Raw genomic sequence first — 18,035 nt, forward strand, 5'->3', positions numbered from 1 at the left:
AGAGTCGGGCCTGAGGCCCCAACCCCTCCCTATGACGGCAGGCCTGGCCCTCACCTCATGCTCAAAGAATCGGTCCTCCAGGGTCTTGTCTCCCGGGTTGCTGCCTGCACCCTCAAAGAGCAGTTTGTACTCCTGGCCCAGGGAAATGGTAGGAAGCAGGAACGTGAGTGTAACTGGGTGTAGGTGGGGATGCGGGCGCCAGTATGCCCGCCCGCCCACCATCCTGCAGCTGGGGCACTCACCGGGTAGTAGTCAGCCACGTTCTTCACCTGCTCGTAGTCATCAGCCCGAGCCAGCTGGGCCAGGCCCTCAGGGTAGAGCCGACCACAGTGTGGAAAGAGCTTGGCACGGTCCTCCTTAGACAGCTCTGTGCCGAAGGAGTTGATGGTGATGATGAAGGCACGGCGGTCTGCTTCAAACTGTGGGGTCAGTGCACAGGAAGGAGTGGGGAGGAGGCAGCAGCCAGTCAGTGGGCAGGGCTCCCCCCAGGCCAGGGCTTCAGAGAACCTGCGGGTCGGGGTGGGGGTAGGCAGGCACTAACCTCTAGGATTGGGCACATGGCATCGGCCGTGGTCCCGCCCAGAAGGGTGCAGAACTTGTAGAAGGACTCCAGGTAGGCCTGAAGAACATGCAGCTTGCTCAGCCCAGGCAGCAAGGCTCTAGGGGCCTGCCAGGCCTCCTGCCCACAGTCTCCTCCCCAGCCCCTTTCACGATGAGTCCCAACCACACACCCATGGATTGGCCAGGGGCAGCCCCCCTATCAGAGCCCGTGAAACATCCACAAATTCCAACTGCTAATCAGCCGAGCAGCAGCAGCCTACCACCTCCCCTCACCCAGGAGGGATGGGGCAATTTCTGGCTGGCTTTTGGCTTCATGGTGCCATACCCCTGTGCCCTCATCCCACAGTGGGCCAGGCTCAGAGAGGGGCTTTGTCTCCCCACTGCCTTTCCCCAAAATCTCCCCTCCTCAGGCTCAGAAAACCACATGTCAATTGTCTAGTGAGGGAAGGTCACTCTTGGGAGTTCATGGAGGTGGCCCTAGCCTCTCTGGGCACCCACCGCCTCTTTCCCCCTCCCATCCCCAAGGTAGTTCCCAGGCACCACACAATGGTCTGCCCAGTTCCTGCTGAGAGAAGGTTATTGCCCGCACAGATGACACCGTCAGCCCTGTGGCACAATGGCTGCACACGAGGGCTGCCAGTGGGAACGAGCACTTCCTGCCCAGGCAAATTGGGTCTGCTGGGCATGAGAAGACAGGTGAGCCCAGGGAGCTCCCCTTCACGCAGATTCTCCTGGTGCCATGGTCACGGGGACCACAGACCACAGGTCTAGCTCCACAGGCTGGAGACTGTTCTGAGTTGAGGGGTTGTGCTGGGAGGCATGGAACACTTTCACACCCTTCAAAGTATGGATATCTCTCTATCCACCACCAGCTGACTCAGGCCAAGAGCTCCACCGCCCCAAGCAAGAAGTGAGATGAGACCTGGGAGTCCAGAAGCCTGGCCAGCAGCATTGGGCAGGCTGGGTTCCGGGGCAGCCCTGAGGTGACCACTGGGGTCACAGGAAACAGAAGTCTATGACAGGTCAGGGAATAAGAAGCCTGGAAGGGGAAGTAGACCTCAGCACAGCAGATCCCCAGCTATCAGAGGGCCTGGGTGGCAGAAACAGCACGAATCCTACCATGGCTTGGTGGTAGTTCAGTCCCCCCAAGCACTGTCTACAGCTACTTCCTTCCCCGTGGCCAGCCAGGCTGGCTATGCCAACATCTCTAGGCCTGCCCCAGTAGGGCCTGCTGTTCCTATCTGTTGGGGAAGCTACCAGCCTTTGCCAGGCTGTACTGATCCCTGGAAAGGCTGACCCTGGTGTGGGAGAGCCCAGTGGGATAAGCTCAGACTCTCTTCTGGAGGCTAGGGCAGCTGAAGAAACTGGCAAGACCCCAAAGATCCAGGTACCAAGGTCACCTCCTAACCCCTACCCTGTCCCCTGCAGTCTGCCAGCCCATGGCTGCTGCACCAGCTGCCTACAATTCCCACCCGCCAGGCAGCTGAGGGTCCACCTAATCTCCCATCTGTGGCTACTGGGCTGGGACATCGCCTGACTGGTGGGCGGTCCTGGCATGGCGCCCGCAGCATTGGACTGGTGTTTACGAGCTGGTGCCTGGGCAGCCCTCACCAGTGACTCTAGCTAGAACCAGTCAGGCCCGGTGAGGGTGTGGGTGAGGCTGGGGGTACAGCCGCACCTCTCACCCTATCTCAGGGCAAGGAACCCGGCATGGAGCCAGCTGGGCAGACAGGAGCACTCTGAGCGTGCATGCGCACATTCTAGGCTGCTTCCCTATTAGCGGGTGGATCAGAGCACTTGCTTTGCAAACAGGCTGAGCCAGGTGTAACCCCCAGTGCTGCCAATGTCTAGCAAGTGGCTTCAGGCAACACCCTATTTCTCTAAGCCTCAGTTTCCTCATCTTACAAATGTGGATACTGACTACCTAGCTCCTAGGGCAGGCCCGAGGATTAAAGTTGCTAATCTTACCACCTCAAGTCTCATCCCCTCTAATCTGTCCTCCACATTGCTGCCAGAGGAGACTTTCTGATGATACTCCCCTCTGTTGGGAACCTTCACTGGCTGACCCTCCCCACAGGATAAAGTTCAAACTTATGGCTTGGCACTCAAGGCCCTGGGTAACAATCCTATGTCTGCCTCTTTTTCCAGACCTGTCTCCTGCTGTCCATCTGGAACCTGTACTTCCCCAGCAAACCACCTGCCGCTTGGCCCATGCTCCATGCTTGCCTCTGCATGTGCTGTTCCCCTGCCTAGTCCACTGCAACCTCTAGGCAGGCCCTTCACCTGCTACCAGACCACTCCTGCATTCTGGCCTAGACCCCCGCAGGAGACTGGAGGGCCTCAGTTGAGGCTGCAGCTGAGTATCGGCCACCTAGCTCCAACTAGGGCAAAAGAGGACCCTCACTGTTAAAGTGTGACAGACAAATGTTTCCAGGGTTAGGTCAGCAGGGCCCCTGGCCAGTGCTATCCCTCAGTGCCACTTCAGGGCCTGCTCACTAGTGACCCATATTCCTGGCTAGCCCATCAGGGGTCCTGGCACCATAGCTCAGTACCACACCATGGCGAGAGCCCAGTCTGTCCCAAATGTCCCTCACTGGTCTGTGGCCAGCCCCTTCCTTGGCTCCCAGCCCTGCTCCTAACCTCTTAGGGTCAGGGCAGCGCTGACCGAGGAGTGCCAAGCCCATTCTATCTCCCACGGTCACCAGCCTTTGCCACAGCCAGATGGGAAGCAGAAAGTAGGTGGGAGATGAGGATGGTGGGATGTGGCAGTGGCTCTAGGTCTAGGAACCTGAGAGGGACATGGGTACCTGCCTACGCCTGACTGGGTCCCTCTCTGCACTGGAAGTGGGCACACTGTTGCCTCTGATCGAGTGCCTGTACTTGCTGACAACAGCCCAGGTGAGGTGAGCCTGAAAGCTATAGCCTGGGTGGTGGCCCGTGACCCTCCTGGATGCAGGGGGAGCGGCCATCCAGGCGCCAGCTCCAACAGGCCGAGCTGTAGAGCACCAGCCCCTCCTGTTGATCTTATCTGGGCCTGCCACGGGCGCCTGGGGATGGAGAACCTGTTCCATGCAGCCTTGCACCCATCATGGAAGCCAAGAAAGTAAGGGGATAAGCCCCCAGGATAGGGGCCTGGTGCAGCTGCGTCCTGTCCCAGCACCCCATGTAAATCAAGCCAACACACCCAGGGCCCGCCCTGCCTGCAGGCCAATACCCCACTGCTCCCCACTGTGGGGGGCACTACCTTGTAAAGTGTGTTGCGGATGATCTCAATGTTCATCTCATCGAGGTCCTGCTCTGAGATGCAGTCCTGGAAAAAAGCCGCTGGGGAGGAAAGACATGGGTGTGAGAGGTTGGCGGGTGGACTTAGCCTAGGCAAGAATCCTGCTGATATTCAACCACCCCAGCAGGCCAGAGGGCCCTGCCACAAGGCCCATCTGGCTGGGTACTGGGGGGTCCCCAACCTGGCCTGGGCTATTGCCTTGGAAGTGGCAGAGGCAATACTCTGGGCATGTGTACTGACCTGAGCTTCTCCTGCCTTCTTGCTTTATAAAACTGATTTATAAAAGAGGCGGCCAGCCATAACATGATCTAATCGCCTCTGGGGCAGACCCAAGCTCAGACCATGCCAAACACAGGCTTGCGTAAGAGGCTGTGACATCCTTCCTTCTGAGGGGCAGCTGTGGATTCAGGGTCTGATGACTTCTTTGCATCCCCCCAGGAGGGTCTGGGGCCCACATTTGGAAAACCAGCCCCCTCCTTAGGAATGATTCTGATAGTTGAATAGGCATGGACCACGGTCAGGCGGGAAGTAGAGGCCAGAGCAAGACGGAGTCTCCCCATCCCCAAGCAGCCTTCAGACTCACTGGCCTGTCTCTTGTTTAAAGATGGAGAAACAGAAGGAGCCACAAATTGACCAGAACTAGCTCAGAGTTACAGAGTCCATGACAGATGAGACCAGCAGGTAGGGCTCAGGCCTCTTAGTGCAGGACCGACTACAGTTTAGAGCCCAGTACCTCAACCTTGGTGGCTTCCTGGGGACTAGGACTCTGGCTATGAGGGCACTTGCTGGTGACAGCCTTAGTGCCTCCTCCCCAGCCCTCAAGGCAGGCAGGAACCAGTATTGCCCAGGCGGGGCCCTGAAGGAAGTTCCCAGTTTTCCTTCCTTGGCCTCTGACACGGACCCTGCATCCTGCCGGATGCTGCCTGACCTAGCCCCTGGGATCTGCTCAGTGGACGCCAGTGAGGCTGTTTGCTTCCCTCCTATGCCTCATGGGGAGCCGGCTACGCCAGCCCAGCTTAGGGCCGCAGTCTGTCAGAGCTCCCAAGACTCCAAGGGCCTCTCTCTCCATGAGCTCAGCCCTCCTTTACCTTCTGAGTATTCAGCCAGTTTCACAAAATCAGATGGTCGGAGCCAGGCCCTGGGGGTAGCCTGTCTGACCCAGCAGAAGCAGTAGAAGACATGGCAAGGAGGAGAGGATGGGGGAGATCAAGAGGAAGACCAAGGGAAGCAGCAGCAGGCAGGCCTTACTTTCTGGCCCAGGGTCGCCCTTGGGGGTCCCTCAAACCCCACCCTGAGGCACTGCCACTGATGGCCACTGCCCAGCCCCCCACCACCACCACCACAGTGGCTCACCCAGAGGCGTGTCCACCAGAATGGCATTGTAGAGCTCGGCAGGTGTCTGTGCAATGTTCACGGCCTCCATCTGCTCAAAGCTGCCCAGTGGGTGGCACTTGGGCACAAGCTCGGCAATAGAGCGCTGGTGCAGTGTGCCCGTGATGAGCAGGATCACATTGTCAATCATGTAGCTGTAACTATGAGGCACACAAAGCAGGCAGTCCATCAGGGCAGCCTGGGGGTGGTTAGAAAGCCTGACAGCACCATGCCCCTGCCTCCCTTGCCCCGTATGGACCACTAGCCCCTCAATGATGAGCATTCCCTCAAGGGTGCTGCAGAGAAGCACCACTGTCCAGGTGTGCCCCCAACTCCAGCACCAGGAGCACAGCACAGGCATGGCCCTCCCTTGGTGAGGGGGCAGAATTCATGCCCCATAAGTGATCGGGAAACAGGTTAACTACCCCACCACATAAACAGTGCTCTGGTAGGACATGGGAGCCATGGGTACATGGAGGTGAAGCACAAACGCCAGCCTGGGGGTTGAAAGAACTAGGAGATGAAAGTGTGTTCTAGGAAGAGAGAACAGTGTGTGCAAAGGCCTGGAGGCATCCACTGAGTGATACGCATTCGAGGAACTGAGCACGGTCAGACTTGGCAGAGGGAAGGAACCAGGGTGGTGCTGCCAGCAGGCTGGGGCCTGGAGGCTGGTCCAGCAGGCCTCGTGGAGAGTCCTGACTTCGTTTTGAGCACCAGGGATCTATGAGCAGGATATAAGGGGAGCGTACCAGGCTAGTTAGGGTTACTCTGGCTGTTGGGTGGAGACAGTAGCTCTGGAGGAGATGACAGGGGGAGGAAAGGCTGAGGAGTAGCTTCTCCAGGGAAGACCAGGGAGGAGCCAGTGGGAGGGCCCCTCTGGAGCAAGGCCCCTGGCCAGGCAGAGATGGGGCAAGTACAGAGCTACCCACTGCAAAGAGAGAGCACGACCTTCTCTGTAGGGACCGAGGCCAGGGTCAGGCATCTCCTAGGACATCTGGAGGAGATCCAGTGACCTGGGCAGGAGACAGGGCTTGAGTCAGTCCCAGGCCCCTCCAGGCTCTCCGCTCTGGACAGTGCATGGGCAGCAGAGGGGCCTGGAGAGGAGGGGGCTGGGGCAGAGAGGTCCGTGCAGTCACCTGTGTGGGGATGGAACGAAGAGAGGGAGAGTACTCCAGGCCACAGTCAGGCGGCAAGAGCCACAGATCCCCCCAGGCCTGTCACCAGGGATGCAGTCAGGGCACAAGGGAGTCGGATGAGGTTTGGGTAGCAGGACATCCCCCAAGCCCAGAGAAGGTGGGCGGAAGCTACTACCCTCAACCAGGCACTGAGTGCAGGCCCTGCCCTAGGTTTTGGGTCGCCAGAGCCACCTGTGATGGTACCTTGAGCACGCAGTGCTGAGATTGTCCAAGAAGACCCAAGTGGAAAGTGGCCCCCAATACCAAGGGAAGTAAAGGAAGGAGGTAGTGGCCCAGGCCTCAGCTCAGAGGGCTGGCCATTGTGGGGGCTCCTACAGGGCCCTCCAGGAAGATGGTAGGCAGAAGCTACAGCTCCTGTCCCAGCCTGACCCCTCTCCCCCTGCTTGCTGCACCCTCCCCAGCTCTCACCCAGCCCAGAGCCCTGCTGTGACCTCTGCTCTCCTGGGCTTGAGGCCAGGTAGGTGCCTTCTCCTCACCCCCAAACTGGCTGGGTCAGCTACAGGATGTGCATTGAAAAGAGACAGGCCCCCCTCCTCAAACTGAGGGTTTTAGGCAAAGCTCATTTGCAGCTGTAAACCAAGAGACCCAAGTGGCCAGCCTTCTGCCCCCAACCTGACAGAGTTGGAAGAGTGGAAAGACCTTGGAGAAGTCCCACCAGAACTTTGGGCCTTGGTCCCCAGCCTCAGCCTGCATCTTTCCTACCCTCTTGCCCCTAATGCCTCCAGGATCTTACCTACTCCAGGACCCATGCTACACATCACCTCCCACAGCATTCTACCTGTGCCCCATCCATCATGTTCCCTGAGATGGCCACAGAGACCCCACCCCCAGATCTGAGGATTTATGATCACAACCCTGGACAGGGAAGGGGAGAAGAGCATACCTCTCAGACCTGTGCTATCCAATTGATCCCACAACCACCAGCATCCCAGCCCCTGTCAGAGAATATAAGGCAGAGAGTGCAGACACTATGCCCTGTCACCATCAGACAGAGGAGCTCCTTGTCCCTGTGGCCAGTGCCCACACACCTCCACCCATGTCCAGGGTTGTCATGGCCTGGCTCTACACTCCCCATCTAGCCTTGTTTTCATAGAGTGATTTCCACAAGCCAGTTGCTTTTTCTAAACTTCCCCACTCCTTGCACCCATAGCTCAGGGTATCCATTTATGCTGGCGATGGGACTGGGGTCAGGGCCCAAGGGAGGTACTTGCCACTCCTCAGGATCCTGATCCAGCCTCAGAGGAGAGCCCTGTGGGAAGACTCTGCTGTCTGTCTTTGCTGTTGTTCCTCCAGTGATGTGGAACAGGCCAGCTGTGATTCACTTTTCAGCCCTGACAGCAAACATGGGAGCACGTGGTAGCATCCCCTGGCTGCTGCCCCCAGCCTCCTCTGCTGAAAGTGCTAGCTGGGTACCAAGGAAACTGCTGAGCCAAGGAAGGGTTACTTGCATTCACCTAATCTCCTCCTTCCCAAGCTGCCTTCTAACTCAGGCTAGGCCAGCCTTAGATGATCCTGTACTAGGCCCAGCACTTCCCTCCCCCTGGGTCAACGACAAGGTTGCTGACAAGCAATAGCCCCTGCTTTTCTCTCCTGCCCAGTGAGGGCCAGAATCCTCTTTCCTGGGAGAAAAGAGGCAGGGAAGACCTGGTAGAGATGATGCTGGCTAAGCTGTCTGCTTCTCTCCCAAGGCCAAGGCCTTCAGCAAGCAGGGAAATCCTCCTCCTCCTCCTCCTCCTCCTTGCCTGGCTTCAGCAGCTGCCTCCCTGCCCCCAGAAAGCCACTCCACCAGTCCTCCCCTCATTTGGCCTCAAGAAGAGAGAATGAGGTTCCAGCTGGTCAGCGTCTCCCTCCAGAGGAAGACAGCTGGGGAGTGGACAGGCGGCTGCCCGCCAGGCCAAAGAGGCCCTCAGGGGGTGGGGTGAGGGAGTCTGTATTCCTCTGCCCAAAGCCCCTCCCTCGCCCCATGCCTTCAAGATTCAGCCTGGGCCCATGGAAGTCTCGGGTTGGAGTTTGGGAAGCCAATTCTTGCCAGAAGTCTTCAGAGCCCCTAGCCAAGCCCTGTCCCTCTGTTGTGCCCTTTGGTGCCACCTACTGGAGAAGCATGTCTTAGATGTACGTTACCATTGTGGCAGGGAGGTTGGCCTGGCACTGCTGAGGAGGCCAGGATGACTAGGTACCCCTGCCAGTCAGTCTACCCACAGTTCCCAGCAGGGGCTGCTAATAACAGTATCTGCATAATCACATCTGAGTCCTGCAGAACCCTACCCAGGGTGGAAATAGAGTGAACAGTGATTTCAAACTAATGGCCCCAGCACACCACCTGTTAAGCCTGTTTCCCCCTGCCATCAGGGTGACTGAAGTGTGGCCCATAGCAGAGCTAGTAAGGCCCTGACCTCCTATTAAAACCTGCCCTTCCTGAAAGGCCCAGTTGGATCCTCCCACTTGCCCTGAGCCTTCTGGGCCTCAAAGAGATCCTGTGTGCTCTCCATCAGGGTCAGGAGAATAGTGTGGGCGCTGGCTCTCCCACAAGGCAGCAGCCAGCTCTAGCCCAGGACTCAGAAACCATAGCAGGCCTAGAACCCCAGACTGTAGAGACTCCCTGCTGTTGACGCAGAAACAGTGGTACTGGACAGAGGCCTGGCCAGCCAGGACAGAGAGGCCTAATGAAGCCTGATGTCCTCTGTGACCCAGCAGGGCCCAAGATTAGAGCACAAGTCCTAGGGAAAATGGCTAACAGGCCTACTGGGCACGTGAGCCCACTGTGCAGGGACAAAGCCTCCTTCTTGATGCCCACTCCAGGCTGATGGCACTGAGGCCTCTGGCACAGGAGAAAGATGGGACCTCCCCTCCCCCAGGTGGTACAGGTGGCCATGTCCAGGCTCTGCCAGTAGGTGCCTGGGCTACAGGTGGGTGCTGAACACTGGGGACAACCCCCTCCAGGGAGGCTCACACATCTACCGAAAAGGCCTTTGGGGCCCACCTGGGACTCCCCAGAAACCAGACTCACTTCCACAAGCACTCTCCCAGCTTCTCTTCCAGGGCCTACTCTCTGATGGGAAACCGTCATGGAATGGCCCAGATTAAGATCCCCACCAAGTCAAAAAACCTAATAGAGGCTCTATTCACACAGCAAGTTAACAACTGGGCCTTGAAAGGGCCCTTGGTACAGTGACATATTACTGTTATCACCTTGAAATTGAGCTGAATCATCTCAAGAGCACTTGATTGACGACAGTCTACTTCAGGGAAACCTCTCACTCAGGGCCTATCCGCTCCACTCCAGGCAGCTGCCCTCCACTCCAGCCACCCATTTTCCTGAGTGGCCTCTCTAACCCCACCTGATCCTAGAGTCCTCTCAATGCTGGGAAGCCTCCTGTGACCCCTGGCTCCATTTGTGGCAGTTGCCCACAGGCCCCTCCAGGGTACCATGGGTGGCCATGCCACTGCATCCATGCATCTCCCTCCCTTCTGGCACTGGGCCTGGCCCAGAGCTTATACTGGTCATGTGTATTGGCTGGCTGAGATCTACAAAACCACTGGAGAGAGGAGGCACTGACCAGCTTCAGCTTGCACACCCTCGGTGACAAAGAACTCACCACCCACCGTGGCAACCTATTCTAGCCACGGGGCTGCTCTGAAGGCAATTAAGAGGCTCTGAGGGATGGTGTGCAGGTAGTCTCTCTGGTGGTTCCAACCTCTGCCCCACCTGGGCCAGCTTTGTCTGTGGGCAGTGACGGTCTTCACACACCCGGGATGGGGCCTCAAGCTGACACTTCCACCACCTGCAGGAACCACACTCTCCTCTCTGGTTATATTCTTCTGTACATCTCTGGGGTGTGGGGCCCCACACTCCAGTGGCACAGGACATGTGTGGATGGGGGGAGCTAAGAGAACAAACAGTGAATAGAAAAGTTTAGGCTCCATGAAACAACTTTTTTATGGTGTGAGATTTGAGCTTGTTTAGATGTTGATGGAACAATCTGGAAGGGAAGGTGGCTGTGCAGACAGGAGTGCATATGAATGGCCGCTGAGGGTCCAGAGAGTAGAGTGAGGGGACTCAGGACATTGGCAGCAAGACCCAAGAGAAGGGGGGGCACCTCTGCCATTGGGTGGGGTTGAGGGTACCAATGAGTGTTGGGAGGCCGACTGGCTTCTACTACCTCTGTGGAGGAGGAGGTGGGTCATCTGCCCAGAGAGAAGGTTCCAGGTGGGAGAGGAATGGTGTTTCAGATGGGGAGGTGGTCTTCCCAACCTTACTGGGGGGCTGCAGGGTGCTAAGTGGCGAAAGCAAGTGGCCAGCTGCACAGAGACAAGCCAAGGGCAGCTAAGCTGGTGAGCATGCAGGTCTGGCAGCAGGGATCTCCCACCCAATGCCAGCTTCCCCGGCTTTACTCCCAGCAGTGGAGGCAGGGGAGGGCGCCTCCAGGATGGAGGCTTCTGGGATTCCTCCAGGGCTGGGGGGCTGCCAGCTGGGGCGGGACATGAGACAGGCGGCCAAGAGAGCTGTGGATGCTGGCAGAAGAGAGCTCAAATGATGGACCAGGGAACCTCAGCTGGGGAGGGAAGGAAATGAAGACAGAGGGTTAGCAGGGGAGGAAGCAAGGCCCAGTGTCCTGCTGAGTCCGGAACCCGCGTCCCACAAGGGACTAAGAGTGGGCTGGAGGGCCTGAGGTTGTGGGTAAAGAGGGGGTCCCTGACTCAGCGATTTCAGGGGTGGAGCAGTTCCAGTTGGTGATACGGTCTTGGGCAGACATCAGTTGGGGTAGCTCAAGTGAGAGCAGAGGAACGGGTCACTGGAGATGAGGAGGTCATGGAATGAGCAGCCACAAGCTCAGACAGGCTGACACGTGGCTGCTGAGCTCTTCCTGAGTGAGCGCTGGAGTGAGGGGAGAGGAAGACTGTAAGCCACAGTCACCCATGAATGGAAGGGGCGGGGTAGCGACTGCCTGCCGCAGGACAGCACTTGGCTGCTGTAAGCACACTTAGTGTTTGCAGCCAACCTCCAGCAAAGAGCTGGCGGCTGTGCAGCCTCAGTCATGCTCAGAGCCCTCTCCGGTTTCAGGGCCTGGCAGGCCAAACCAAGCCTCTAAGGGCACCAAGACAGACTAGGGGCTAGCTGAAGAGGCAGGTGGCCAAGTGGGCAGTGGATGATTGATATCCACGCTCTGACCACTGGCATGAGGTCAGGCCCCCTCTGGCCAGACTGGTCTCTAGCAAGACCAGAACATTCACCAGGAAGCTGAAGGAGCCTTGTGCAAACAAGGTGAAGGCTGGGCTCTGGCAATAAAGGTACTGCTTCCTGGTATGTCTTCAGCTCTGGCCTTGGGGTAAGGGACACACAGGCCCAGGCCAGGGTTAACTGACAGATGGGACACTGACAGTGTGACCCTCAAGGTGGCAGCACAAGATATACTCCACCTCTGGATTCCTGTTTCAGTAAGACCATGTGGGCTGTAGCTTGATCAGGGCCGGGCCCAGCCAGAACAACAGTGAGGTCCCCAGAAAGGAGGCCTGTGGCCAAGAAAGAGCCTGCTTCCCAGCCAAGGCAGGTCCTCTGAGCCCTTTGGGTATCCCTGTACAAGGATGGAGCCCTCTGGCAGCAGTCCCCACTTGAGCAAGTGGATTAAAGCAAGCAGCAGCTCCTCACTAGGGGTGGGAATCAGGACAGGTAGGAGGCATCTAGCCCTGTCCCTGCAGGGACAAGCGGGGCAGGTGTGCCAGGTCCCAACGAAGAGGGTGAGGGCATCACAATCACAGAATGGTAGAAGCTAAAGAGTACCCAGAAGAATGCCCGGAAGTGCTTCCCCACAGCACACCCTCACAGCGCACCAATGCAGAGCACATTCACATCAGCCAGCCACTGATCACGCCTCTGCCCACCTCCTGTGTGGAACAGCCTCCCGGACAGAGGCCTTCTCTTTGTCCACCATGCCCTGGCTCACGGCTCCTAGGCCATCCTGATAGAGGGGCCTTTCTTCCTATTTCCACAGATTCACCTAACAAGCAGAGACTGCCTTGTCCATGTCCCCTCTGTGCCTTCAGGTCCCAGAGGCCCTTCCTCCACTCAGCTTCTCCAGGACCTTAGTGGAGGCAGAGCTGCACCCAAGGGTTAGACAATAGAAGCTGGGCAGCCAAGGATCTTAAGCATGGGGACCTGAGCCAGAATTGGGAAAGGCAGCCAGATGTTCGGCCTCCTTCCTCTCTCCCTGAGAACCAAGGCCATAGTCAGAGAACATGGAGAATGGGTCTCAGCTCAGACAGGAACGGTCCTGAGTGATCCATCCCTAGAACCTGGCTCTTCAGAGCTGCCCCTGGCGCCTGACCCCAGCACGGGGCCCTGGGGGCCTGGTGACTTGTTCAGAGTGGGTGCTGCAGGTCTGCGTGAGGAAAAGGGCTCCCATCATTCCTGGTCTCCCCACCCCAATCTCCATAACACCAGGAGTGCAGAGAAAGGGCCTTCATCCCACAGTGCACCATGGAACACTCCTGCCTGTCCAGATTCCTGGCCAGCAGTGAAGCAGCAGGTGAGCCCACATTATGGGTAGTGGGCTGGAGATCTAAGGTGGTTAAATGCCCAACCCAGCCACATGGCCCAGGAGGACTCTGCAGGGAGCCAGCCTGCCCAGTGGGAGAGGAAGGCACTACAGGGCACACTCACGTAATGAAGTCCAGGAAGCTGGCCAGAGGCTCATAGGCATGGTTTCTCATGTGGCGGAACTCCACCACCATCTTCTCCTTGAGCCGGTCATCGATGACTGATACCGTCAGTGGTGACGCCTCGTTGGCCAGGAAGTTGCCATAGTCAGTGCTCTGCAGGTGCAGCTTCAAGTCTGAAATCCAAGGGTGGGGGTGAGGCATGCTGAGCCTCCTCAGGTCCCCAAGGCCCCATCCCCACCCTGACTCTGGACCCCAGTCTCTCCCCCGCAGCTGTGTCCTGCTGCTACCCTGACCTTCTGTCCCTGCTTCCACCTCCCTGTTGACTCAGGGCCTACTCCGGGGCAGTCAGGCCAAGGCCCTGGAGATGCCCCAGACCCTCAGACCGTGAGTCAGTACACTGGCCCCAGAGTCCAAGCATAGGTAGAACTGTTCCCCCAAATGACAAGAAGGCCTGGGAAATCCCAAGACAAGATGCCATTCACAACCCACAGTCTTTGAGGCCCTTCTGCATGGAGGGCTCTAGAATAGCCCTCACCTAGAACAGAGTAAGTCCTGACTCAAGTGCCTCTGGGACTGAGAAGCAAGCCAACATGCAGGAACAATGAATATGATATAAAGGAGATGCTACAAACCATGGGAGTCAAAGGGAGGAAGCACCAAGACAGGATGATGCATGCCAGGCCAGCCACAGCAAAGGGCAGGGCCAGGAACATACAAAGGAAGCAGCTCACAGGAGGGTGTGAATGACAGGTGGCTTGGAGGGTAAATGAGTGGAATGAGGTGGGGGAAGAGGATACTGGGAGGAAAGACTGGCATTGCCCTCAGAGTGGCTGGAGGCAGACAGGCCAATCCTTCAGGCTCTCCTGCCTTCTTAGGGATGGGGCGAGGGAAAAGGTAGACAGGACAGGTAGGAGTTAGCACCCCAACAAAAGGTGGAATACAGGGCAGGTGAGGCCCTGGGGCCAGGCAACCACCTAACAGTCTCCCAGCTTTCACTCCCTGCCTCCCACCCCTAATCTATGCTCTACCCAGCAGCCAGAGCCATCTTAAAACAGTCATCTGCTCATCCTCACCACAGGGCCTTTCACTGTCCCCTTGCCTGGAAAGTGATGAACTTCCTTCAAATGGCCCCTCTTCAGAGGCCTCTCTGACAGCCCCGGCACTCTGTCCTGTCACCCACAGCCCCAGACTCTGCCCTGTCACTTGTGTCACTCTTCCTCATGATGCTAACCCACCTGGCACAGGACACATAAGCACCGTGGCGGCAAGGACTTTTGGTCACTACAGGATATCTTAGAGCCCAGAACGGAGTATGTTCTGGTGTGTTTTCATGCTTGGTAAATAACTGTGGAATGAACAAAAGACAGGAAAGGGCTGGTGAAGACAGCAGGAGGGTTTACTCCTGGACACTGTGGTATGATAGCAGTATGGAGGACAATGGCTGAGAAGGGGCCTGTGAGAGCGTGTGTGCATGCGTGCATGCATGAAGGTCCGACAGCGAGGCTGGCTTCTGCTGCAGGGGAGGTTCCCAAGAGGATGACAGGAAGACTCACGCTTGTGAGCATTTCCACAAGCCCCTCTGACCAATGCCCCCTTTGTTTCCATGCTCTCCTGGGCAGCTAAGAGAGGAAGGGACAGTGGGGCACATAACCCTCTAAGGCTTAGGCAGCCCCTGTGGTGCCCCTCTTCCTGTATACCATCAAGAGAAGAATGCTCCCTGCCTGGAGCCAGGTGTGCTAAAGGAGAGCTGGAAGAGTATGTGGGAGGGAGGGAGGGATGTGCACACTGCTAGGGCAGATCCTTCTGGCTGCATCTCTGGGCGGTGCCCAGGGGCGGGCAGCACTCCTGTCCTCACAAGTGGACAGTAGCCTTGAGAGGTCTTCAGGAGGCCTTCACTGTCTTCAGCCTTCACCATCGCTCTACCATTTACACCTACTTTTCCCCCGTGGCCACCCAAAAGGCAGACAGAACTGAGGGCAAGGTGGGACAGGGAGAGGCCACCAGCACCCTGCTCTGCCCCATGAACGCTGCTGCCTTTTTGCCCAGGAGGTGTGTACACTTCTGTGTTCTCATCCCAGGCCATCTGCCAAAAACCCCTGTCCTCCCCATCTCTACCACAGTCTGGCCAAGGCCCATCTATACCTGGAATGAGGCACAGGTGAGAGAAGGTCCTTTGCTCAGTAACACTTGTGTTGTAATATCTGACTACCCATTTGGTTGTTACAGAAAGTTTTAAAATGTAATTGATGGCTCTCTCTGTAACAGTATCGTAGCCTGTATTTCTACTTCTGGTAATGAGCTTTAGTGGTAGATTTCAATATCCTTAACCCTGGGAAAGTGCCCAATTCTTTTCAAAAGAAACATGGTTAACTTGCACAAAATGATTAGCTTTGAGAGATCATAAATGCCCCTAAAGTGGGTGTTGTGGGTATAAAACAAACAGTGAGAATGAATCAGTCCCTCTTACAGTAATGAAATTGTCTACTTAATTTATCAAGTCACGTACATGCCCTGATTTTATATACTTGCATCTATCAATAAACACTATGATACTTGAGAAAAAAAAAAAGTGGGTGGGGATTCTGGCCCAGGCACAGAAGGTGCTCAAATTCCTCAGTAAGGGCAGCAGACACCTGCTGGAAGCCCAGGCCAGAATGTGGAGTCCTGGGTCAGTCTGTCTGGCACAGCAGCTGCCAGCCCAAACCTGTCCATTTATCCACCCGGCCACTGCAGCCAGCAGCAAGCCCATCTTAGACAATGAGATCCCTTCCCCTCCAGCTAACAGCTGGGTCTAGAGGCCAGGTCAGATGTACAAGGCAAATGCAGTCCCCTTGGCAGGGCCCCTCATGCTGTAGTCTTACTGTTCTCTGGGACGGCATGCCCAGGTGCTGGACTCCAGCCCAGCCTCCTGATTCCTACCCTCTGAAGTATCCTGGTCCAGGCCTCCCCCAGGCATCCTTGCACGTGCTGCTGGGAGGCTTCCCTGAGTGCAGCCGCCTCCCACTCTAGCCTCACTCCAGCAGCGTGCACTCCCTCTGCCCTAGCCTCAGCCTTTGCTCCGCAGGGCTTCTCTCCCTGGGAAGGCTCACTCAACAACTTCCCCGCCCAAGTTCCCTTTCCCCTCCCCAGCCAATCCCAGGTGCTGGTCAGGTAGAAGTCAGCACTCCGACCCAAAGGGGGAACCAAGACCCACTCTAACTGGAAACAGATGAGGCCCTGCTGAGTACTCAGCCCTCTGCCAGGAGCAACCTGTGTGCTGGACCTCCCAGCCATGCCAATTTCACAGACTCAGAAAAGAGAAATAAGAGGGAACATGAAACTTGAGGGCAAGGTGGGGACAGGGTTCCACAGTCAGGTACAGTGGGGTCAGGATGTGGGTAAAGCCTGGCAGATTCTGCCTGTCCCCAATTCTGGTCTCTCCTCCCTGACCCTTTACATTCCTAACCACATTCTCCCAGAGCCCTTGGTCCAGGACAGGCCTTTCAGATACAGACCCAGCTGCCCAGACAGACTTCAGTCCCAGAAAAGCTGGCAGGTGGCAGGGGAGTGAGCGGCAGGGTATGCATACCCACTCCACGACCTTGGAGGCGGCCTGAACACTCATGCCCCCGTGACGGTCATGGCTCAGGGATAAGCCCCTCCGGCATCACTTGCGGAGGCAGCCATTCCTAGGGAAGCTAGAAACGTGTATGTGAACTAGAGGGGCAAAGCTGAGGGCCGGGCTCTCCCGTGCACACCCCCTGCCCCTGAGGCATAGCGCGGCCTTAAAGCAAACCCCCCTGAGCCTTGGCTGCAGTGTTCTGCTGACGCCGCATCTGAGGAAGCGACGGCTCCCAGTGCTGCTGGAACGCAGACGGTTTCTGCTGGCCTTTGTCAAATCAGAGCAAACCCGGGAGACTCTACTGAGAATCCTGCCCAAGGCCTGAGGAGTCTTCCTTGCTAGGAAACTCATTTTTTCAAGTCCCCAGGGACATGTCAAAGGGCCATTCCAGACCACTTTCCCTGGCCAAACCCCACATCTCCCTGCAACCCAGGGAGAGGGGACAGCCTGTCAGCCAAGAAGGCGACTTGGAGGCAGGCAGGCTAGCCGATCCCTCAGCTCGGACCACACAGGGCTTCTGAACTAGCTCTGACCCTGTTCAAGAAGCCTGGCGTCCCCACCCAGTGGCTGGCAGCCCCTTTAGACAGTCCTCGGGGCTGGGACAAGGCCCGTTAGAAACCTCCCCCTGACCAGCTTCCTGATGAGCGCTGCAGAGGAGGGGGTGTAACTGGGGGTGGGATCCGAGCACAGGAGGAGAGGCCTGGAACTTGTTGAGAGCTTCGTGGGAGACCCGGCCACCCAGCCCTGGCCCAGCCCGAGGGCAGCCAAGGACGCCAGGGGCTCTGGGAAGGCAGGGGCTAGTTCTGCTCTGTGCCCTGAGCTCAGCAGCCTCACAGCCTCAGCAACAGCCCCTGAGAGCCCAGACGTGCCTGGGCTGAGGCATGAGCAGTGTTCTGGTTAGCACAGACTCAGAGGACCTCTCTGGTCTACCCACAAGCCCAGCTGTCTACCCCAAACCCTCCATCTGTGGCCCGGCACCAGAAATGTCTGGCCAGCTTGGGATCTCTCACAGTGAAAGACTTCCTCAGAGGCTGATTCCTCATGTCCAAAAAGATGCTACTCCTATCAGGAAGTTCTCTCTGCAGCCTGACCTAAACCCCTCCTCAGAGGAAACCCACTAACTGCTTCCCAGTACCTCCAGCCTCTCCTGAAGACCTCAGGCCTGCTCCTCAGCATCCCTCACCCCACCCTGGACCTTCCATTACCTATTCTGCTCCCCAAGTGTTATCTGTCCCAATGTTCTGGTAACTCTTCCCACAATTCCAGCTTCTGACACCACCCGGGCCTCCTTCCTGCCATGGTGTCCTTTTGCTGGTCTCCTGACCCACATCTTGGCTCCCTGCTCCCAAGTCCACTCTCCACACTG

At 57.2% G+C, this 18,035-nt stretch overlaps 1 protein-coding gene across 1 annotated transcript in view; it reads right to left on the reverse strand.

The window, feature by feature from the left end:
- The window catches only part of ATP6V0D1 (ATPase H+ transporting V0 subunit d1), a 40,089-nt gene that overhangs the window by 617 nt on the left and 21,437 nt on the right, over positions 1 to 18,035 (reverse strand). Inside the window, exons 2-7 of the mRNA XM_036897581.2 lie at positions 13,070 to 13,241; positions 5,198 to 5,376; positions 3,806 to 3,885; positions 542 to 619; positions 243 to 419; positions 55 to 132 (exon numbers count right to left, since the gene is read on the reverse strand). Of these exons, the coding sequence (XP_036753476.1) occupies positions 55 to 132; positions 243 to 419; positions 542 to 619; positions 3,806 to 3,885; positions 5,198 to 5,376; positions 13,070 to 13,241 (764 nt within the window). The remainder of the gene's footprint in view (positions 1 to 54; positions 133 to 242; positions 420 to 541; positions 620 to 3,805; positions 3,886 to 5,197; positions 5,377 to 13,069; positions 13,242 to 18,035) is intronic.

The sequence above is a fragment of the Manis pentadactyla genome, chromosome 15 (genome assembly GCF_030020395.1).
Source record: "Manis pentadactyla isolate mManPen7 chromosome 15, mManPen7.hap1, whole genome shotgun sequence".
Taxonomy (NCBI): Eukaryota; Metazoa; Chordata; class Mammalia; order Pholidota; family Manidae; genus Manis; species Manis pentadactyla.